The 23804-nt window shown below is 38.4% G+C and overlaps 2 protein-coding genes across 2 annotated transcripts in view; one reads left to right on the top strand and one right to left on the bottom strand.

Moving 5' to 3' along the window:
• LOC136029247 (tRNA (adenine(37)-N6)-methyltransferase-like) overlaps window positions 1-11614 on the top strand; it is a 30352-nt gene extending 18738 nt beyond the window's left edge. The window contains exons 3-4 of the mRNA XM_065707478.1: window positions 2777-2934; window positions 10002-11614. Coding sequence (XP_065563550.1) covers window positions 2777-2934; window positions 10002-10837 — 994 coding nt within the window. The 3' untranslated portion in view covers window positions 10838-11614. The remainder of the gene's footprint in view (window positions 1-2776; window positions 2935-10001) is intronic.
• Window positions 11615-11932: 318 nt separating this feature from the next.
• LOC136029686 (zinc finger MYM-type protein 1-like) lies at window positions 11933-15103 on the bottom strand. Its single transcript, XM_065708189.1, has 2 exons — window positions 13913-15103; window positions 11933-12016 (listed from the first exon to the last, which is right to left on the bottom strand). The coding sequence occupies exons 1-2, from the start codon at window positions 15101-15103 to the stop codon at window positions 11933-11935; spliced, it is 1275 nt and encodes a 424-aa protein (XP_065564261.1).
• Between the last annotated feature and the right edge of the window lie 8701 nt (window positions 15104-23804).

Below are 23804 nucleotides of genomic sequence, written 5' to 3'. Positions count from 1 at the left end.
ACTAATCTTTAGTCCCAAAAGACTTGCTTTCTCTTTTATGACATCGAGAAGCTTCTGGAGCCTTACCTTGTTTGCCTCAGTCAGTGTGATGCTGTCGGCAAAATCAAGATCTGCTAGTCGTTTATTATCGTATATTTGGATCCCAAACCCTGTGCAATCTCGGAGTACATAATGGATAACAAGGACAAAAAGCAGGGGGGAGAGGACACTTCCCTGTTTGACCCCAAACATGATACTGAAATTCCTTTATTTATTTCGTGGGTCCGAACGGAGCATTCCGTGTTTTCATACAGCGCAACGATCAGGAATACCAGTTTATCTGGAACGCCGCAGTGTCGGAGGATTTTCCACAGTGACTCTCGGAGTATTGAGTCAAAGGCTTTTTTGAAATCCACAAAGACAAGGTACATCTTTTGCCTCCATTCGTTGCATTCCTCAATCAACATGCGCAGGACATATATAAGGTCTGAGCAGGAGCGAGATGTTGTTCGTTTCTAAAGTGCTTATCGAACGCTGTCTGGATGTGGCGGAGGATTATCTGTGAGAACAGTCTCCCCGGGATAAAAAGGAGGCTGTTTTCCCTCCAGTTATCGCTCTTCGATGCATCTCCTTTTTTGAAAAGCTTGATGATTGTGCTTTTTCTCCATTCTTCAGGGACTTTTTCCGATTTCCCGATGCAAGCAAAGAATGTGATCCACACCGTTATGTAAGCACCTAAAGGGGTTTTGATCATTTCTGCTGATATCTTGTCGCTTCCTGGTGCTCTTCCATTCTTCATCTTGCGAGCGGCTTGAACTACTTCATCGGTCGATGGCTCTTCTGTATTGATTTGAAGGTCCAGGAAAGGGGTTGTGGGGATGTCTGCTGTTTTTGGAGGACTAGTTTTGTTGAGGACTTTCCCAAAATGTACGACCCAAACTTCAGAGATTTCATCGGGGGCTGTGGCCATCTTGCCATTTTCATCTTTAACTGACCCTTTTAGGTTACATCGTTTCCCGATGATTTCAATGGTAATTATATAAACAGCTCTGGAATCGCCATATTTGGCTGCTTCTTCTGTCATAGCTGCCTTCTTTTCTAGATTATCTGTTGTATCTCCCCTTGTGCTCTTCTTCACTAGCTTGTCTTGATGTTGGTATAAATGATTTCTCAAGACTTTATCGCAGTCATTTCCACCGTTTAGAAGACGTTGTTTTAATTTCCGACGTTCTTCAATGAGGATCCATGTCTTATCAGATAACCATTCATATTTGTTTTTTTTTTATCCAAGCGTTTCTAGTTCTGTCTGGTTATAGGCTTCTTTTAGGCTGTTCCAGAATGACTCCACACTGCCTTCAATTTTAAACTATTGGGCCAAGCTCTCAAACCTGTTTGTGAGCTGGATATTAAAGTTGTGGTGAACTGTTGCGTTTGAGAGTTTTTCTGAATCGTTGGCGGGCTTTTCATTGGATTATGACTTCTGTGTAGATTCCAGCTTGAGGGACAGTTTTGCGATCATCAAGGCATGGTCTGAGTCGACTTCGGCTCCTCTGTGGGCCCTAACATCCTGGAGACTCGACTTCTACTTTTCGACTGTTCACGACTTCGACTGTTTATCAGGATATAGTCTATCTTATTATGGGTTCGACCATCCGATGAATTCCATGAGTATTTGTGGATGGTTTTATGTTGAAACTGAGTTCCAGCGATGATGAAGTCATTTGTTAGGGCAAAGTCAACTAACAGTGATCCATTCTCGTTGACTTTGCCGAGGCCTTGACTGCCAAGTACTTCAGGACAGTAGAACTTGTCCATCCCCACTTTGGTATTGAAGCCGCCAACAAAGCAGACGAGATCATGGCTGGGGATATCTTTGGCGACAGCTTGTGGGGTGTTGTAGAAACTGTCTTTTGTTCTATCATCTGCGTCGTTAGTTGGTCCGTAACATGCGACTACTGTTATTTTGGCTTGTCGACCTGTGAGCCGTGCCTCGATGATCCTCTCATTTATGGGTGTCCATTTGCATAGAGCTCTGAATGCAGATTTGGACAGGATTATGGCAACACCTGCTTTTTTCTTTTTTGGGTGCCACTGTGTAGGATTGTGAATCCCTTTTCTAGGGTTTGACTGCCTACACCTGTCGAACAGACTTCCAACAGAGCAAGGATGTCGAGGCCATATCTTTCCATCTCATTAACAACTTGTTCTGATTTTGAAAGTTGGGCCATGGTCTTCACGTTCCAAAAGCCAAGTTTCATTGGATAAATCGCTTTCAAAAATCGTTTCCGGGGGCGATCTGAATTCGTCTTCATGGTGTCCGGGGGCGGTCCATAGTACAGATTCTTGATGGAATGGGCGGTCCAATGTTTAAATTTGTATATATATTTTTCTTCCTTTTTTTTTTAACGCTGGTTAATGGTTCTTTATGCCTTATGAAAGTATATGAAATCCGCTTTTTCGTATTAAATTTTTTTCGTACGGTATACTATCTAAAAACTTTGGAGGGTATGGCAACTTCAGTGTTACGATACACAATAAACGAATAAATAAAACTGCTGAAAATATATTTATTTTAAGTAACAATGCCAAAAAAGGAAAAAATTAATGTGTCTCAGTTCTTTTGTCTCACAATTTTCAGCAGTGTTTTCATCAGAACAACTCTTGGATTTACTTAAGTAATTGAATACCTGTATTACAGTTCAAAGAAATAAGCGCTTTGAACCTAACCTTTGCATTTTAAGTACTCTACCTTATTGTTTGAAGGCCCCCCTATTTTAAAGTGATTTTCTTTTTACAGGCTTATTTGGGTTTTCCATGAAAACAAAGGAGAATATAAAAAAGCAAAAATTGCTCCGCCACGCCTTGGAGGAAAAAGGATCGGTGTTTTCTCAACTAGGACGCCCCATCGTATGAATCCAATTGGTCTCACCCTGGCCAAGTTAGAACGTGTTGAAGGTATGTTGAGACTCACCTCAAAATATTTGGTCATTATAGTTGAGAGGGCATTGTGTGAATTTTGCATCGAAATGAGATCTAGAGTCTATTCCTTTAAAATCTCCACGCAGCGTCCAGTCTCTCTTCTCAGACCAGGGTTGCCACTTTTCCCTTTTTTCCTCTTTGTTTTCTTTTTTTCATCCTTTACGAGTTATCACTCAGATAAAATATTTCCTTTTTTGTTTTTTAATGAAGAATATATTTTAGATACTGGAAATGAAGATAAATTCAAAGAACTCTTCTAACTTGTCTTATTCCATTATCTGTTGGCCCTGACATTTAATGTAGCCCTGCTTTGAATCGCTGACAAAATCAAACTACAAAAAAAGGTTTCGTACAGTTTTTACGTTTAATAAAACGACTTTAATTTTCAAGATACAGATTTGAAACACAGTTTTAGGCAGGTTGCTGAATCAAGAATTTAAACAAATAAATAATGCACAGAAAAATAGCATTTAGAATTCCACTCACAGCAACTAATTACGCCTTCATGGAATGAAAATGATAATGAAGCTGTATAAGAGTCCCTAATCTTTTTTTTTAAATATTTTTGCCCATTGAAATTAGAAAATTCAATGATATCAGGTTTATTTTACAGTGCTCTTGTGTATGTTTTATTATTATTATGAATAATATCTATGAAGCTTTTAATTGCCATGAACTATGTCGCTGATTTGCAGAATCCTGTCCAATGTTTGATTCCTTGTTATCTTTAAAGGAACGCAATCTTAAAGCAAAAAAATAATCGGAGTGGAAAGGGGTTTGGGTAGGACTTAGGTGGAGCTTTATTTTCTTCATTTAAAATTGAAACTTGGAAATCAGGAATAAACATGGGCACTGTATAAATCATGCAAAAGGTGCAAGGAAGCTCTTCATTTGTGGTTTGAATGCAAGAATAACTCATTCCGTACTTGGGTATTTCTATGATATGACATTTAATACAGAAAAGAAAATAACTTGTCCAACCTTGACTCAAGTGTGCTTCCAATCCAGAAAAATTTCCTGATCCAGAAATACCAGTTTTTGAGCCACCTTCTAATTTAAATGGCATCCTGAGTAATTCAGAAAACTCAGACGCATTAGCTACACAAAATATGTCTAGTTTGAATCTTTGTGTTGACAGGGACTCTTAAGCTTTTCTCTGGTATATTTCGGGGACCTAGTGTAAGACTTATGATTGTCAAAAATACAACCGAATTAATCAGATCAAGGCTAAAAAACGGAAACCTGCCATTATCTGGACCTAGTCTTTGTTTCATAGGCTCCAGTAGAGAGAATTTACTCAGAATTTATCTAAAGAATGGATTCTAGTTGACTGTAATGGTGTACATGGGCTCATGAAGTGCTTCAAAAAAAAAATGATTCATTAGAACGACGCATATCTATTAACTATTAAAAACTGGATTCAAGGCAGTCTTGCTACATAATGGTAATGTATTTGCATTCCTTCCTAAGGGATATTCATGTTCAAATTAATGAAAGTTATGATGAAAAACCTGTGATTAAGGAAAAAATTGTGGAGATGTCAAAATCCTAACCATGTTATCAGGTGACCGGGGAAGCTATTTAAGATATCCTTCATTCTTCCTCGATGGGACGGTAGAACCAGGCATTGGCACTTGACAAAACTGACACTCAACAATGTCCTGTATCTACACTGGACTGAGACAACTGAATCTACACTGGACTGAGGACTGGACTGAAACTGAGACAGTTTAATTCTTGTTCGGAAAAGCGTTATCACTGCTACCTTGGCTCTGCCAGAAAGTGTCATTACCACCTCATCGTGTTAAATTGAGACTTATAAAACAATTCGTCAAGTACCTGAAAAAGATTAGGATAATTTGAGACAACTATGCCCGAAACTTTCTGAAGCCAGTATTGAAGAGGTTGGCCTGAATCTAAAGACCGGTCTTTATTTGGCAGTGTTAGCAAAACTGGAACGGGTGAAGGCCAATTGCCTTCTAATTAAGAATGATATTTCTTTTCCAGTTTTTGCATTGTGGGGAAAGAAACCGGAGACGTGGTTTTTTTTTTACAATGGTGAGAAAACGGAACACAAGAATATCTGGACTTAAGAAAACTTACGTTTGGAGTTTTGCAGAAATATAAGATATAAATTTATCTTAACCATTCTTCGCTTTTTAGAATCAATTAAATAAAAAAAAAAAACAAGTTTTTTTAACTGAAAGTAAGGAGCGACATTAAAACTTAAAACGAACAGAAATTACTTCGTATATGAAAGGGCTGCTTCCTCATCAACACCCCGCTTTTTACGCTAAAGTTTGATTCTTTCTCTCAATTCTTCTTTTTAAAACAGTAAAAAACTTTAGCGTAAAGAGCGGGGCGTTGATGAGGAAGCAGCCCCTTTCATATACAAAGTAATTTCTGTTCGTTTTAAGTTTTAATGTCGCTCCTTACTTTCAGTTAAAAAAACTTGTTTTTTTTAAATTAATTTCTGAACGTTTTTGAATAAATGCATGTTTCGATTTTTGCTCTCCGCAGAGGAATAATTAAAACGAAATTTGCATATTTATTTTTTTTGCTAAATGGGTTTCTCATAATTTTGTTCGAATGATTTTGAGAAAAAAAGAGCGAGGAGGAAGCCTAGTTGCCCTCCGATTTTCGGTAAATTAAAAAGGCAAATAGAACTTTTAATTTTTTACGAATCTTTTTATTAGTAAAAGATATATGTAACTTATAAATTAGCTTACGTAAAGAACTTTTGTATTCTCATGTTTTTATTACATATATGAGGGGTTTTGCCCCCCCCTGTCAGTACCTTGCTCTTTACACTAAAGCTTAAATTTTGTCCCAATTCATTAAGAATGACCCCTGAGTCACAAAAGCCCCAGAGTAAATAGTTGAAATTACTAAAAATACTTTAGCGTAAAGAGCGAGGTATTAGGAGGAGCTGAGCCCCTCATATGGGTAATAATTTCTGTTCGTTTTAAGTTTTAATGCTGCTGTTTACTTCCAGCTGAAAAAAAAAACTTTTTCATATTTATTTTTTATTGTTTTTTTTTTTAAGTAATGCTAGTAAATCCTGCGCTCCCGTCATGGAAATTTTCTTCCCCCATGACAAATTCCTCGATGGAAAGTTCCCCTAGCATATCCCCCTCTTCTCAACCCCTGCCTCCAACCAAAAAATCCTCCTGAAAACGCCTGTACACTTCCCAATAACCATTACTATATGTAAGCACTAGTCAAAGTTCGTAACTTGTAGTCCCTCCCACGGGGACTGTGGGGGAGTAAGTCGTCCCCAAAGACATAGTTATAAGGTTTTTCGACTACGCTGAATAAAATGGCTATCTCAGAATTTTGATCTGTTGACTTTGCGAAAATACTTAGCGTGGGAGGGGGCCTATGTGCCCTCCAATTTTTTTGGTCACTTAAAAAGGGCACTAGAACTTAGTATTTCCGTTAGAATGAGCCCTTTCGCAACATTCTAGGACAACTGGGCATCCGTGATCTGCCTTCTGGCAAAAAATACAAAATTCCACATTTTTGTAGATAGGAGCTTGAACCTTCTTCAGTAAGGTTCTCTGATACGCTGAATCTGATGGTATGATTTTTGTTGAGATTCTATTACTTTTTGGGGGTGTTTCCCCCTATTTTCTAAAATAAAGCAAATTTTCTCAGGCTCGTAACTTTTGATGGGTAAGACTAAACTTGATGAAACTTATATATTTAAAATCATCATCAAAATGCGATTCTTTTGATGTAGCTATTGGTATCAAAATTCCATTTTTTAGAGTTTTGGTTACTATTGAGCCGGGTTGCTCCTTACTACAGTTCGTTACCACGAACTGTTTGATAGGAGACAAGGAAATATAAGTATAGAATTTTCTTATGGATATAGTGCATAAATTTTCGGTAAATGCTAAGGACTCCAACTACAAAACCATTGTGCAACATATGGTGGAAATTTAAAATCTCGAGATTACAAGAGGAACTGAAAAGCGTATCTCTTACACTCTCGTATTCGCGTATTCTCTTGAATACTTAAGAGTCAAAAGTGAAAAATAAGGTAAAAGATTTTGCCAGGATGTCCCAGACGTCTCCATGGAAAATGCGATGTCAGTATGTTCTCTGACTACAGTTGAATGATCAATCGAGAAGCTAAAGAAGGAAATCTGAAACCAGTTTTGAGAAGCATCAGAGACAAAAAGGAAAGCTATCAAACAGTTCGTGGTAATAAACTGTAGAAAGGAGCGACCCGGCTCAATAGTAAACGAAACTCTAAAAAACGGAATTTTGATGCTAAAAGATCCATCAAAAGAATTGGATTTTCATGCTGATTTTAAATATATAAATTTCATCAAATTTAGTCTTTGTCATCAAAAGTTATGAGCCTGAGAAAATTTGGCTTATTTTGGAAAATAGGGGGAAACACCCCGTAAAAGTCATAGAATCTTAACGAAAACCACACTGTCGCATTCAGCGTATCAGAAAACCTTAGTGTGCAAGTTCCAAGCTTCTATCTACAAAAATGTGGAATTATGTATTTTTTGCCAGAAGACAAATCACGGATGCGTGTTTATTTGTTTGTTTTTTTGTTTTTTTCCAGGGGTGATCGTATTGACCCAGTGGTCCTAGAATTTTGCAAGAGGGCTCATTGGAACGGAAATGAAAAGTTCTAGTGCCCTTTTTAAGTGACCAAAAAAATTGGAGGGCAGCTAGGCCCCCTCCTACGCTCATTTTTTCTCAAAGTCGTCGGATGAAAATTCATAGATAGCCATTTTATTCAGCATAGTCGAAAAATCTTATAACTATGTCTTTGGGGACGACTTACTCCCCCACAGTCCCCGTGGGAGGGGCTGCAAGTTACAAATTTTGACCAGTGTTTGCATATAGTAATGGTTATTGGGAAGTGTAGAGACGTTTTCAGGGGGATTTTTTGGTTTGGAGGGGGGGTGAGAAGAGGGGTTTATGTGGGGGAAATTTTTCATGGAGGAATTTGTCATGGGGCAGGAAGATTTCCATAAAGGGGGCGCAGTATTTTCTAGCATTATTTAAAAAAAACAATGAGAAAATAAATATGAAAAAGTTTTCTTCAACTGGAAGTAAGGAGTAGCATTAAAACTTAAAACGAACAGAAAATATTACGCATATAAGGGGTACACCTCCTCCTAATACCTCACTCTTTACGCTAAAGGATTTTAGTAATTTCAACTATTTATTCTACGGGCTTTGTGATTCAGGGGACAAAATTTAAGCTTTAATGTAAAGAGTTATTGACGATGTATTGACGAGTGGGCGAACCCTCTCACATACGTAATAAAATACGAATATAGAAGTTTGTTACGTAAGCTAATTCGTAAGTTACGTATATCTTTTACTAATGAAAACGTTCGTAAAAACTAAAAGTTCTTGTTGCCTTTTTAAGTACCCAAGAAATTGGAGGGCAACTGGGCCTCCTCCCCCTCCTTTTTTCTCAAAATCATTCGATCAAAACTATGGGAAATCTTTAGCCAAATAAATAAATATGCAAATTTTGCTTTAATTATTCATCTGCGGAGAGCCGAAATCAATACATGGATTAACTAAAAAACGTTCAGAAATTATATATAAAAAAAACAAGTTTTTTTTAACTGAAAGTAAGGAGCGAGATTAAAACTTAAAACGAACATAAATTACCCCGTATATGAAAGGGGCTGCTCCCTATTCAACGCCCTGCTCTTTACGCTAAACTTTTTACTGTTTTAAAAAGTAGAGTTGAGAGAAAGAGTCAAACTTTAGTGCAAAGAGCAAGGTGTTGAATAGGGAGCAGTCCCTTTCATATACGGGGTAATTTCTGTTCGTTTTAAGTTTTAATGTCGCTCTTTACTTTCAGTTAAAAAAACTACTTTTTTTTATTTAATCAAAATAAAAGAGCAACATAAAACTGTTGAAGTGTCGGAACAATATAAATTGTAAGAAAACAAATATGCTCAGTTTGTTGTAAAAAAAAAGCATATTTGTTTTGAATTTATTTTCTGAAAAAGCTATATGTGATAGGATGTCACAGAAGTGTTTCATTTGAATACTTTACCTTGTGGTTGAAATTTTCAAATAAACTGATCTCTTGTCTAAGTACTTCAGTAGTTGTGACAAAAATACATCTGATTGTTAAAATTTTCCTTTTTTGTGATTCATTTCTTTCCCTGGTGTCTGACTTGGGTTCTCCTACTATGTAAATCTTGCTCTTAATTGTTAAATAAGTTCCCATGGTTTTAAAAATTTACAAGTTTATCCTAATTCCCTTGTTGAGATTTAAGAGGGAAATCATTCTTCTTGGGATTTGTGAAAACTATAAAACTGTTTACAGAAAGATAGAGGTAGTGATTAAATACTTTGTATTACATAAATTGTAACAACACAATCAAGTTTTGTAAGGTTGATTCTTTCCTTTTTTTTAAAGCCCTACATCAAAGGCTCTAGGCTTTTATATGTCTGAATAGGTTTCTGTAAGAGTTCAAAGCAAGCCACACGGGCACACACACCCCTTTCGTTGAGGGCTTTGGTGGGAAATCCTGAAGTTGCAAGTAGCATCACTTTTAAGAATTTTACCAATTTGGAAATTTCTCCTTCAATAATTTGGAAGTATTTTTGTGTTATAATCAATTAACCTCAGCCTTTTGGACGGAAAAGAGGGAGACTCCAAAAATAGTTTTTTTTTTAAGCAAAACCTATTTTGTTTTTAAGTACATTTTTGAAATATATGATATATTGTAGGTCTTACAGTTTGGATATCGGTAGCTACCCTCTATGCCCCCTCAAAGGAGTATATATACCACAAACAGGTCACGTCATCTTTTTCCCTAAGGCCAATTGGCTTTAAAGATAAGCCTTTTATTTGCTTTTAATGGTTTTCAAGACCTTGACTTGTATCAATTTAAAGAGTATCTTGTACACAGTAAACTAATGATACAGCATAAATAAGTTTGTGTTCGATATTGAACCACGAAGCATGCGTTTACTTTAACAATTTTGTTTGTTTGTTCCTTTGTTTAATGTATTATTTAATTTTTACTTGACTTTTAAAGGTTCGGTGCTTCATCTAAGTGGTTTGGATCTTCTTGATGGAACCCCTGTCCTAGATATAAAGCCATTTATACCTGAATATGACACTGCAGAGGGTTTGAGGAAAAGAAATCTACTCTTTGAAAGTGAACTGTCAAACGTGAACTCTGAAGGTTTAGAACCTGTCAGCGAGGTAAAAGATTTTGACAGTGCGTGTGAAAAGGTCTCTTTAAATGACGATGCAATTGACTGTCAAAATAGTCATTTATCTATTTCAAAGGATTTGATAAGCGATCATTCATCAGAGATTCAAGTGAAAGATAAGGATAGTCAGTATGATTTAAATAGGCAGGAGAATATTTCCATCCCTGATCGTTGCTTTGTTTCAAGTTCTAATTGTGCCTTGGAAGATGATAGTGATCCTTCAGTCACAAATGAGAATGGTGCAAATGTTCAAACTGACTTGAATAGTAGTAATATCAATAGTTGTGTTGATTTGAACCTTGATTCTGTATCAAATGATAATTCTGATGTTCGGGTTGCCAATTGGCTTAGTAATAAAAACAAGAAGAGAATTCCGGTTAAGTTTAGTAACAATGCTACAACCCAGCTGCATCGGTTCTCGAGTGGGTCGGGTTGTTATATGCTTCGTTACTTGAAAGACATCAATGAAGCTAAAAATGCCATTTCTCATATACTTGGTGAAGATCCAAGATCTATTTATAGGAAAAAAAAGTGCGTAGATAGGTTATATTTTGTCATGGTTGATAATATGCATGTCACGGCTTGGTACGATGACGAAAGTATTGAATTTGAGGTTTTGCGAATAATGCCAAAAATTTTGCGACAAAGAAACTGATATACTTTAGTTTTTTCCCTTTTTTTGTATTTATTTATTAATACATCAAACGGTAAGTAATAATGTTTGTCGCTTCAAATAATATTGCCACTTCAAATAAATCTATTTTCAGTACTGTTATTAGTACGTCTTTAAGTTATGAGTAATGGAGCTAAATATGTATCTCTTAAATGGTCCGAGGCTCGAGTGAAAAGTGGGCCATTTGCGAGGGATGAAGGCCAGAGCTACTAATGATCTTACCCAAGTAAAAAGCATTTGTCAAGTATGTACATATATATACTAGATAAAGAGCTTGCTTCACGGGCTCTTTTTCTAGCAAAAGGCCACTTTAGAGGCTTTTTGATGGAGAAATTTAAAGTTTTTCCTTTCTACTCTTTTTACAAAAACACAGATCAACCCTTGTTTCGTATGGTTCTAACTACGGTATATGTACGAAAATCTATAATATTTAATCTATTAGTATAGGAGCACTGAATATTCCTCTTTGGACTGAAAAATTAGCTAAACTAAACAAGCTAAACGTATGAAAATTTATGCAGAGTAATTATGGAACTAAGTTAATGTACATAGATTTAAAAATCTGATAATTTACACTAAGAAGAAACAAAAAAACACCTAATTATGACGTTATGATAACAAGTGATTGAGGGCAGAAGAAATTAGATCATCATTTGCAAAGGCTAAATGCCCTGATCGATTGGAGGGAAGTAGCAAAAAGACGGGAAAGCTGGCTTTTTCTTCTGGCTTTTTGATTTTTGAATTAAAATAAAATAGTTGTGGGCATCAAGTCATGGCTAATTGTAGAAAAAGCCAAGACGGATAGTCCAATTGAATGAGAGGCAATCCTGGCATTAATCCCCCCCTTATTAGGATTGTATAAACATGATGTTAGTTCATTTTTTAATAGATATGTCTATCTATATGTCTATGTATTAGGGCAGTGGAACTAAGGTTCGATAGTCATAGAGCTAAGATCGTCATAGAATGTCATAGAAGTCATAGAACCTATAGTTTTATTGTCAGTAAATAAATGCAAAAAGAGAGGAGATTAACAAACCACCATAGGCCACTCTCCACCTGTTTTAACCGCTTTAACTATTCCTGTAGGAAAATACCATTGATAAGTTTTCTCAATATTCCTGTGCAAGCATTCCTTAACACGCTTAGAGTGCTTGGGTCCTAGAAATGAAAAGTTCCTTTCAAAGCAAATTCTAGGAATAAAATCGTCTTGTTGCTCAGCAAACCGTAAACTCTAGTAGGCTTTGAATCACAATCTCTTGAAACAAAAACAGATTTATATAATTTTACATTGGGATGGCTGATAAATTTTAAACTGGAAGCAGCATGATAAAGGACTGAATTTTGTGTCACTCTCTCATAATTAACGATATCATGTAAATGGCAAGACGGGGGTAGGCTAGATCTCTGAGATGGTGTGTGTCTACTCTGTCATTTGCTCATTTATCTCACTGGAAGGGAAATCCTGCCTTTATAAACTCCTAACGATGAAAGGGTGAACATTTTACGAGTTTGCCTAACCAGAAGGGTGAGTTTGAACAGCATTGTTAAGTGACCTTGGTTGGGGCCTCTTGAAAAAAAAATACAGCCTATCAAGCAGTCACCGAAGCCACGCTGAAACAAAATTCGGTGGTGGAAGCGATTATGCTCTGCGGTGGCGCGCCGCCGGATGCTGATTGTTGTGCCGTCAATTGATTGGAGTTTGATTTTTTTTTGCTTGTTTTTAAAACGTTTTAAAACTAAATTTGTATCAGTTCTTTTCGGAATTCCTTCTAAGCAAGAGTTTTTGGGGTCCACAATTCCTTTTCAGCCTCACCATGACCGAACTTCAGACAAAATAAGAACGAGACATGAATCTTAACTTCTCCTAAACACTTTTTATTCCAAATGATCGACAGTTACACCTCAAACTGCCTTGAAATCAAATAAATCTGACAAAATTGGAAATTTAAAATTTAAATTAAGCTCAAAACTTGAACTAAAACGAATTTATTTGCACCATGTCTGGTGCAAGAATCCTCAAGGGAATCTGATTTGTATATCTTCCTCAATGTCTGGATTTCCTTGTCTTGCAACATACATTCCACTACTTTGACTACCTTATACTTATTTTGCAATTATCTAAGTTCTCCTCCCTTATTAACAATACTCAGAAAAAGCAATGTAAATTGTTTTTATATTATATTGCATTGTTGTATATTACTTTACCATTGTTTTTCCTTCAATAGCCTCGCAACGAAAACTGAAGGTAAAGGTAAAGAGTGCGGCTTTGGACTTGATAGTTCCTAATGGTGGTTTTGATCTCTGTTTCAGGATCCTTCAGTCAGGAAAGGCAATGGGAGTTCAGGGCTAGTCATCCTTTGCTTTCACACATCCTTCCTGTTTACCATCCCCAGATTTTTTCTGGGTACTCATTTAGAGGCGGGTTGACTCTAGCTAATCATAGAGAATCACGCCACTAACCTCCGTTCCAAACCAAATAACAAACGACACCAGTATTTGAACCCCTGTCCTCACAGGCAAAGGATCTCAAGTCTAGCGTGCTAGCCACTCGGCTAGGATGGCTCAAAATTGTACTAAGCCACTTTTTTGCATTTCAGAGCTGTAATTAATAGAAGTAAGAATTACCAATATCTCAGTGGTGCCATTTCAGAAAACCTTAGGGGGGGGGCCAAAAATCGATTTTGGGCCCCCATCCAGCCTTAAAAATTTTAAAATTTTCGAACATGCCTTTAGGTACCGTACTACCTTTGGGGTTCGCATTTTGCAGCTTATTTAGGGACCAAAAACAGTACCAAAATAGAACATTTACTGTATAAATCAGAAACTTACGTACAGTTACTTCAGCAATGGATATCTCCTTTGCTTCATTTTTGCGAAGTCGTCGACAAGCTTCTCAAAATTGAGCTCCTTCACTGCAGCTTTCTCAGAGAATATAAGCAGCAAATGCGAAAGTCGCTCGTTTTCCATCGTTGTCCGGAGGTAGTCCTTCACAAACGTCAACACAGAGAAAAAACGTTCATTTGAGCACGTTGTGAGCGGGAGTGTGAGGACTACCCTAACGACCTTAAGAAGCTCAGAATAAGCTTCTTTCAATCCTCCGAGGCGTTCGAAGACATCTAAAGCGTTTGCCGGTTTCTGTGGAAGCTGCGACACAAATGCACGAGCTATTAAAGCTTGACACTTCAGCTGCATAGTATCGATTCCCGCCTGATCGAAGTATGTTGCGATCACAAGAAGTAAATCTGAGTCCATAAAATCTTTGGATTTGGGGTTAAGGCAACGTGTGGCTTCTAGCACTGGCAGCTGGACAGAAAAACGCTCTTCAAACTCATTTAACACTCTGTCCAAAACCTCGTAGAACTCTCTCCGCATTTTGTCTTCCGTTGTTGTGCTTTCGGAGTCAATGTTGTGCTTTCCAATTGTTGTTGTCGTCAAATAGTCTCTTAGTCTTCCGGATATCTTCTGAACTCGTTTTGATTTAACAGGTATGGCTGAAGAGAGAGCACTTGTTTCCGACAGATCAGCTCCGACATTAATGGCCATCTCTTTAGACTTGCCGTATAGGACACGAAAATACTCGTCATCACGCATTTTCCTCAGTTCGTTCTTTGTTGCACTGATTAAAGTGCAAGCTTCTGAGATGACCAGATCTGCTGCCTGTAGTTGTTCAGAAAGAGGGTTTATCACTGCAAGAACTTCGTGAATGACATGCAAACTGAATATGAAGGGAAACGACTCTAGCTGGTTCTTAAGGCCCGTAGCTTCTGCCGCTGCCTCCCTGTCAGAAGATTCTTGAACTACTGACAGAACTGCGAGTATGCAGTCATATCTAACCAGGATCTTAGCCACTGATCTATACCAGTAAGACCAACGTGTCACTACTGTCCTTTCAAGCGTTAGCACAGGCACATTGGCAGTTTTCTGGGCTTCGACGAACAACTGGTATCGAGTGTTGCTGTTGGAGACGAAACTGTAAACTGTTTGCAAAACTGAAAATACTGATGAAATTCTTCGTATTTTCTGCATACAATCGCCAATGACAAGGTTAAGTCTATGGGAATGACAGTGTGTGTACACCGCTTGTGGTGCTTTTTCCCGGAGACGGGCCTGTACTCCTGAAAAGTGTCCGCTCATTACACTGGCCCCGTCATAGCACTGTCCAACACACTTTGACCAGTCAAGGCCGATACCCTTTATTTCGTTGTAAATGAAGTCGGCCAAACTCTCAGCGTCAACCTTGCGCATGTGGTAGCAACCTATGGCCCTTTCTTTGATTTTCAGGTCATGAACATAGCGCACTAAGATCGCGAGTTGTTCCTTTTTCGAGAGGTCTTTTGTCTCGTCAGCAAGAACGGCAAAATATTTTGCTTCTCTGACTTCTTTCGCGATAGAACTTTTGATTTCATTTCCTATGACCTCAATGTAGTCGTTTTGTGTGACATGTAATGGCCATAGGCCTTACGAGAGTTTTTCATCAAGTCCGGGTTGATTTCTGTTAAAAGATGTACTGTCTCTACGAAATTCCCTTGATTGGCACGAAACGCAAGACCTTGCCGTCCAAGTAATGCTGTAGTTTTTAGTAGAGCTTTTACGTACTGTCTATTCTCTAGTATTTCCTTTTCGCGTTCTTTGGAGAGGCATGACGCAACAGATTCGGCCGCCTCCGTCTCAATAGCTTTAAACTGAGTCAAAGAAATGGTACATGCTTTGTGTCGGTCGCTGTTTTCGTGCTGCCGTATCAGTTCAGAAATGTCTTTCCACTTTCTAAATCCTACGTCAATGAATGCTCTAGCTCCATACCTTTCGCCTGATCTTAGCGAGGATCCACTGAAATGTCGGCAATTGAAACAGAACACCGAGTCCTGTTCTTTCGAATATTCGAGCCATGGGTATGCCAAGAAATAGGAGCTGTTAAATTTTCGTGTGCGATTCCCGATGGTAGTGGCGGGATAGTCAGTCAAAACTGGTTGGCAGGGGTTATCATACGGGTTCACGGACAAATCGGTACTGATCGTTCTGGAAGCCATTTCCTCCGTTTGTGGTTCGTGCAGGTTTGTCTCCTCAGAAATGTGTCTCACGTCCAGGGTCTGCTCGTTTGTCGGTAAAACTTGGGTTGCCGATGGGTTGTCCCTTGACGTCCCAGCATCACTATCCTACAGAGTAATCAAGTTTTAATTAAAAACAAATTAAAAGTGATGTCCCAGTTACTTCTTTTACCAGTACTTCACCGATAGTTATATTTCTAGTTTACTAAATACTCGACAAAATTTGCAACTTGGATGTGTCCTCTTGTAAATTATTAAGTTTCATCCAGATGGGATAGTTATTCGAAGTATCAAAGAATAGGTCGCTGAGTATTCTTTTTTTATGGCACTTGCCCTTCGGCCAAGTGCCATATAGCGATCGCAATTTCTGTCCTTCCGTCGGTCTGTCCAGGTTTTGCTAGTTCGGGCACTTCCACATACGCTAGGACGATGAAATGATTAAGTTGGAAATAGTCACTTCCCCGATCCGAGCATCGTGGGGGGAGTGGAGGGAGGGGGAATCCGGAATCTTGAGGTATTTGCAACTTTTGAACGGGTAATCGGATCTTAATGAAACTTGATATTTAGACCTCGTGTCTCAGACATCCCACTTCAAATCCGGACTGGATCCGGTGACTTTCGGGGGAGTTAGAGGGGGGACCGGAAATATTGGGAAACGCTTATAGACTGGAGGGATCGGGGTGAAACTTGGTCGGAAGAAGAGTCATAAGTCCTAGATACGTCATTAATATAACTGGACCGGATCCGGGCACTGTGGGGGACTTGGGGGGGGGGGTCCGGATTTCTGGCAATTCCGCGAGATCGGTACTTCCTGATGCAATAGGACGATGAAACTTGGCAGGCATATCAGGGACTCGAACAGACTAACTTGAGATTAGTCGTTTCCCCGATCCGACCATCGTGGGGGGAGTGGAGGGATGGGAATCCGGAAACTAGTGGCATGCATAACTTTTAAACGGGTGATCGGATTTCAATGAAACTTGGCAAGTGGAAAGAAATATCGTCTCAGATGTTCCATGTCAAGTCTGGATCTGATCCGATATTTGTGGGGGGGGGGTGGAGGCGCCCACCGGGAAACTCGTGAAATACTTGTAGTCGAGGGATTGGATAGGGTACGCTCCGATTCCAGTCGAACTTGATGGACGGGAACCGGAGATGTCAAAGATGTGACTTTTATTTTTTCAAGTCGTGTTCGGCCACAGTAGGGGGCCAGGAAATTGTGTGGCTCGCATATGGGTCAAATGAGTGCAGCGATTTAAATGAGACTTGGAATGTAAAGTAAGCATATGCCCTAGATGACATATTTTACTGTCCGAACCAGATCCGACCACGGTCGGGGAGGGGGGGGATTTATTGAAAAATGCTGAGATTCGAGTGAAACTTGATAGGTGGTGAGACAAGATGCTCTAGATGATCCGTTCACGAGTGTCCGAGCCAGATTCGGCCGCGAAAGGGGCAGCTGGAAGGAGGTACCGGCTAGAACAATTAATTATTGTTCTCTAGTATATTTAACTACATTTAAAAGCCATATTAAACCAATACAGATTTTACAAAATAAAGCCCTAAGAATCCTTAAACTTTTTATTCCATCACCTATTGAACTTCCAAATAAGTCTTCTACTGCATCTTTATATACATATCTAGATATACTTCCAGTCTCTCAACAATTTGCTTTTGGAGCAATTCTTTTCAAAATCAATTATGATATTAAGAAATTACCGCCATATTACCTCCATCAAAGTTTGTTCTCCCAATCACAAGATTTACATAATTATAACACTCGACAAAAAAAGGATATCTACATTGACAAGTATAATACTGAGAGATCTAAATTCGCTCCGTTTGTGTCAATAGCTCGGTGCTGGGATGCTCACAAGACTCTTATTGATAATTTTTCCTCTATTCATTTAATAAAAAGGAAACTTAAATTTCATTTAGTTCAGGATTATTTTTAATTAAGTATCTTTTTAGTAAGGCAAAGTTTTTGTATGGTTCGTTGCTCTGGGTGATTATGGGCCTCTCAGCTATCTTCCAGTATTAATTTATATTTAATAATATGGACATTTTTAATTTCTTCAATAGTATTGAATGATCCTGGGCTAGCTGCTACTTTCATATTATTGTTGTGTTATTGTATCTTTGTCGTCATGTTTATCTTTGTATTGTAGTGTGTTATTATTTTATCTTTGTCTAGGCCTAGTTTTTCGAGCTTGTCTCCCCATGGGCCTATGTCATTTATATATACATGTATGTGCGATTAATAAATAAATGGACTTGAACGTCTAGGGATTAAACGAATATGTTTATTGTGCTGAAACTTGGAAGTTACAACAGTCATCTGCTCCAGATGATCCGAGGCGATGCCAGAAATGCACCGACTTGAGTGAAACTGCATATCCTATTTCTAGCTCCGAACCGCATTTTTGGGGTGGCGGGTGTGGTTTGTGACGGGCTCATCTCCTTTGTTGTACTGCCTACTCGTAACAAGTGCCATATGAGCTCGTAGCTCTTGTTCTGGTTCGTTCAGTAAGATTGGTCGACGAAACAAAATTTAAAATGTGGTAGATTTACTTACAGTCGGTTTGAAAAACGAAGCCAATCGTCGTTGCATCTTTATTTCTTCTTCTTTCCTTTGGGCTTTTATTTTCCTTTTTTTTGCACCACTCGCACCGGATGAACTCATGTTTCAATAATCCGATTTGAACTTGAACACAACTCAACACTGTTTCACGGTTCTTTATTTGATGAAGGGTAACGAGAAACTAAATACAAAACTGGAATGACACCCTGGTCTGGATACCCTCTTTTCCAGATGTTAGCCTACACATAAATGTGCCGACTGACGGGATTCATTAATCACTGGAGAGACTTCAATGTCACAGAAGTACTCCGAGCCCAGAAAGGACTTTACAAACCCCTGCCAAAAGGGTGACCATAAATTAATTAGGGAGAACGGCAAAAACAGGATACTTTCTTGAAATGCAATAATCGTCGAGTATCTTGAATTTGCTATTTAGTAATAATTCACAGTAGAAATACGGTAAAAAAAGAGAAAAAAGTAGAACAAGGACGAATAAACAAAGAATTACGTGGTTGAAATTGGGCCCCTCCAGAAATAAGGGGGGCCATGCCCCCCCCCCCAAATGGCGCCACTACAATATCTCGATTCATAGTTCACCAAAAGTTGTTCAAGACAAGTACAATCTATATTTCTTCTAGCACAACGAAAACTAGCTGCCACATTTTATAGCCGGACCTTATAAAAGTTGAAGACTTCATAAAAAAGCTAACTTCTTTAATGAAGCAAATACAGAAACTCAGAATTAAAACGCAGAGAAGTTACCCAAGGTAAATAGCAAGATGCATTCCCTAAAAGTGTTTTACTATGTCATAACAAATTATGTACTCTATAGAAAATATATAAAGTACGCATTCACTTCTTCAAGCTTTACGGTTAACACAAGTATTATATCCACAGTAGCGGTAATAAAAATTACGCTGGTGAGATTAACAAAATAAAAATAGTAAATAAATAAACACCGCCGCCGGATTTCAAATGTAGTACTTTCAATAGAATCAAACACTTCGTGGTAACGAACTATAAGTAAGGAGCGTCCCGGCTTAATACTAACGAAAACTCTGAAACACGGAGTTTTGATACCAATAGATATATCAAAAGAATCGTATTTTTATGTTGATTTCAAATATACAGGTCTCATTAAGTTTAGTCTCACCCATCGAAGGTTACAAGCCTGAGAATGTTTGCCATATTTTCGAAAAAAGGGGGAAATATCCCCTAAAAGTCGCAGAATCTTAATGAAAATCACATCGCCAGATTCAGTGAATCAAAGAACCCTATTGTAGAATCTATCTGCAAAAGTGTGAAATTTTGTATTTTTTGCCAGAAGACAGATCACGGATGCGTGTTTATTTGTTTTTCTTTTTCCAAGGAGTGATAGTGTCGACCCAGTGGTCCTAGAATATCGTGAGAGGGCTCATTCGAATGGGAATTGAAAGTTTTAGTACTCTTTTCAAGTGACCAAAAAGATTGGAGGGTAACTAGGCCCCCTCCCCCGCCCCTTTTTTCCCAAAATTCGTCCGATTAAAACTTTGAGATAGCCATTTTGTTAATCATAGTTGGAAGGCCCAATAACTATGCCTTAGGATATAACATACCCCCCACAGTCCCTGGGGAAAGGGAAAATTGCCCAATGTTAACACATAGTATTTGCTATGTGGCAGCATGCTGGTTTTTTTTTTTTCACGGGGGAACTTTCCATGGGGAGCAAAGTTTCCAGGAGGTGAACTTGTCAGAGGAAATTATACACTAGGGGAAGTTGCCAGAATTCTTACACAAAACTTTTTTTTATATTTCTTGCCTTCTCTTTTCCGTCTCAATTTTACGCTTGGAGTTGTTAAGATAATTATCCTGGTAATTGTAATTGTGCCAGGTAATTGTCCTGGGTAAATTTTCACCGGGATTCAATTGTCTAGATGATATATCGACTGAGAGGGTAAGTCTCCGTGGAGGTGGGGCCTGATTTCCTGGGATTATTTAAAAAATGATCAGAAATTGAATTTAAAAAAAGTATTTTCAACAGAAAGTAAGGAGCAACATTAAAACTAAAAACGAGCAGAAATCACTTTGCATATGAAGGACGTTGTCTCCTCCTCAACACCTCGCTCTTTACACTCAAGTTTGAAATCGGTCCTAATTCTTTGAGAACGACTCTTGAGACACAAGGGTCATTTAATTGGAACAATAAGAAGCCTTTTTCGAAGGTACTAAAACACTTTAGCCGTAAAGAGTGAGGTGTTGAGGAGGAGGTAATCCCTTCATATACGTAATAATTTCTGTTCGCTTTGAGTTTAATGTTGTTCCTTAGTTTCAGTTGAAAATTAATTTTTTAATTAATATAATTACTGAGCCAATGTCATGGCCTGATAGTCTGATTAACTTATCAACCGAATATTTTGAAAGAATCGACTCAGTCAATCTATATTTCCTTTTTACAGTTTTTTTTTTCACAATTAGTAGAATAAGCCGTAATTCTCTAGAACTATCCAGAGCTGGTGCTAGTTAATACTGGAACACTGTGATTATAATACCACACTTATGTTTTCACTGTCAATACTACTTTGACAATATCAAAACGATATGTACTAAGACAAGGCTCAAAGGACCAGACCGTAAGTAAATTAAGTGTTTTTTAAGCAGGACTCCTAGTGCTGGAACCCATTGGGCAAGGGCAAAATACAGAATTAATGAAAATTAATCGCATACTAAATTAATTTAGCAGCCTACTCGCATGAATTGTCCAAATATACTCCTCCAGCTGAAGAGATGCTAGACGTTCTGCCCTCTCCATATTGATAGGAAGAACCACTAACGAGAATTTGGCCCTAAAACCCACACCTTTGAGAGTTTTGCAAACTCCTTCCCCACGGAAAGGAGATCCACTGACTCTCCCAGCTTTCATTATCCTTGGGTGCAATAATATAATAGTGGATAACCGTCGCTCCATTTTTTATGGACTGTGTAACTTTACGTTTAGAGGCAAATGATACCATGTGGCTGTGTCGTCTCCTAACTAGGACAATATTCATTTTCAGCTTTTCAGAAGTCCCAAGCCAATTAGCTATCTCCTAATTTACTGTCAAAATTGATATTTATCTGTTTGGAATTTCCTTAGCTAGGAGATTATTTTAATATGTTGTCAAAATTTCATTCTTTATAGTTTTAATTACTATTGGAAAGTTATGTATATGTAGTTTTCTCTTTGTTACCATAAGTTCTAGATGTTGAATGTGTTAATTCTATGTAAATTCGTGAAAAGAAGCATGTGTTTTTGGAGGAGAATCAAGTGGCTTTTTGCAGCGATGGCTTGTTAGTTTTAGCAGCTGTAGAAAAAAAGACAGGAAACCGAAAACGGAGTGTCGAATGGACAGAAATAGGATTTTGCTCTTTTCATGTTTTAATATTACTTGTTGTGTTTCCGCAAACTTTTGTTTGAAATATGTTTTCAGGTTTTACGTGTCGTTATTGACGAATGCGACACAGCATGACTGTATGGCCTATGAGCCTAGTAGGGATAATGATTAGGTTTTTGATAGTTCAAAACTGATCGCACGTTTCAGGATTGTTTGTTCGATATCATTTTAGTTTTGATTTGGCCAAATTTGTAGACGGACAAATCGGCATAAATCTACCCAATTACTGTTGGGTCAACTTCAAATTCAATTTTGTATAATACTGTACGTCTCCCGAAATCCTGCGAACCAATCCGATAAAAGAAGAAAACAACAATTAATATAAAAAAAAACGCATCCCTGATCTTTCTTTTTGGGTTCGTATTTATTGATAGAGAGAGTCCTGAACTTGAAACTTCTGATCATTTTGAAGCCTTAGAAGTTTTGAAATTAGTAATGCCCTTTGGAGTGAATACTTGCATCATACTTCTGTTTTTATAGCTTAACAAGCTGTTGGGGTGGCGCTTCGCGCCACCCCAACACCTAGTTGGTGGGGCGCTTCGCGCCCCCCCAAGCCCCCCCGCGCGCGTAAGTCGTTACGCGCCATATTAGTTACGCGCCATTGTAGCTGTGTCCCTGTGTCCCACCTGTGAATAGAGATAGATATAAATATATATTTTTAACTACGTAAAACATGCGAATATACAACATTCTTCGCTGTCCCATTGTCTGTGCATATAAATAGCATTTATATTCCCTGTGTCCCGGTCGTCATTTGTGTCCTAGTGTCCCAGTTTGTATTTTCTCTTTGAGTGTCCCGGTCGTCATTTATATTCCCTGTGTCCCAGTGTCCCGGTCGTCATTTGTGTCCCGGTGTCCCGGTTTTCAGCGTCACTATGAAGTACATATCGCCGAACCTTTGTTTTTTAACTTAATTCTGGTAGGCATTGATGACCTTATCCAAGTCAAAATCCAAAACCCAATCATCATCGCTATCATTTTCAGTTTTGATATGTTTTGACTCTCGCTTTCCAGGTGGATTTTCATCTAACTGTGTGGTTTTGCGTTCTTTAGCCGCAAGCCTGTTTTCTTGCTGTTCTTGTGATTCCTCGGCACGCTTTCTTTTCTTACTTTCTCTATGATTCCTCGGCACGCTTTCTTTTCTTACTTTCTCTATCAGCAGCAAGTTTTTTGGTATAGACTCTTTGAGCAGCTTCCTCGGCTGTTTCCACTGTAGGTTCTTCAGTCATTTTACAATTAAACATTTTTCCGTGAACGCATGTCTTAAATACCATTAATGACGTCACCGTCATAGCAAAAATGACGACAACTAACTTCATGACGTCAGTCGACACAGAAACATGACGTCACCTGACAGACAGACAGACACATAGACAGACAACTTATTTTTATATATCTACTAGCTGTTGGGGTGGCGCTTCGCGCCACCCCAACACCTAGTTGGTGGGGGCGCTTCGCGCCCCCCCAAGCCCCCCCGCGCGCGTAAGTCGTTACGCGCCATATTAGTTACGCGCCATTGTAGTTGTGTCCCTATGTCCCACCTGTGAATATAGATATATATATTTATATATATATATATATATATATATATATATATATATATATATATATATATATATATGCTTTTAACTACGTAAAACTTGCGAATATACAACATTCTTTGCTGTCCCATTGTCTGTGCATATAAATAGATTGTCAGGTTTACCGACTCTTGAACATGCAACATATAATGGTCCATGGGAAAACAATCCGTATTCAGATCTATACCTCATGATTCTAATGATTGCCCTTGAGCTTTGTTGATGGTGATTGCTAATCGACCATTCCCTGAGTCGCCATCGTCATTTATATATCCCCCTGTGCACCCCGGCGTCCCCTTTGTAGTTATGTCCCTGTGTCCCGGTCGTCAT

This window comes from Artemia franciscana, chromosome 7, assembly GCF_032884065.1.
Source record: "Artemia franciscana chromosome 7, ASM3288406v1, whole genome shotgun sequence".
NCBI lineage: Eukaryota > Metazoa > Arthropoda > Branchiopoda > Anostraca > Artemiidae > Artemia > Artemia franciscana.
This window is presented reverse-complemented; position numbering and strand designations above follow the sequence as displayed.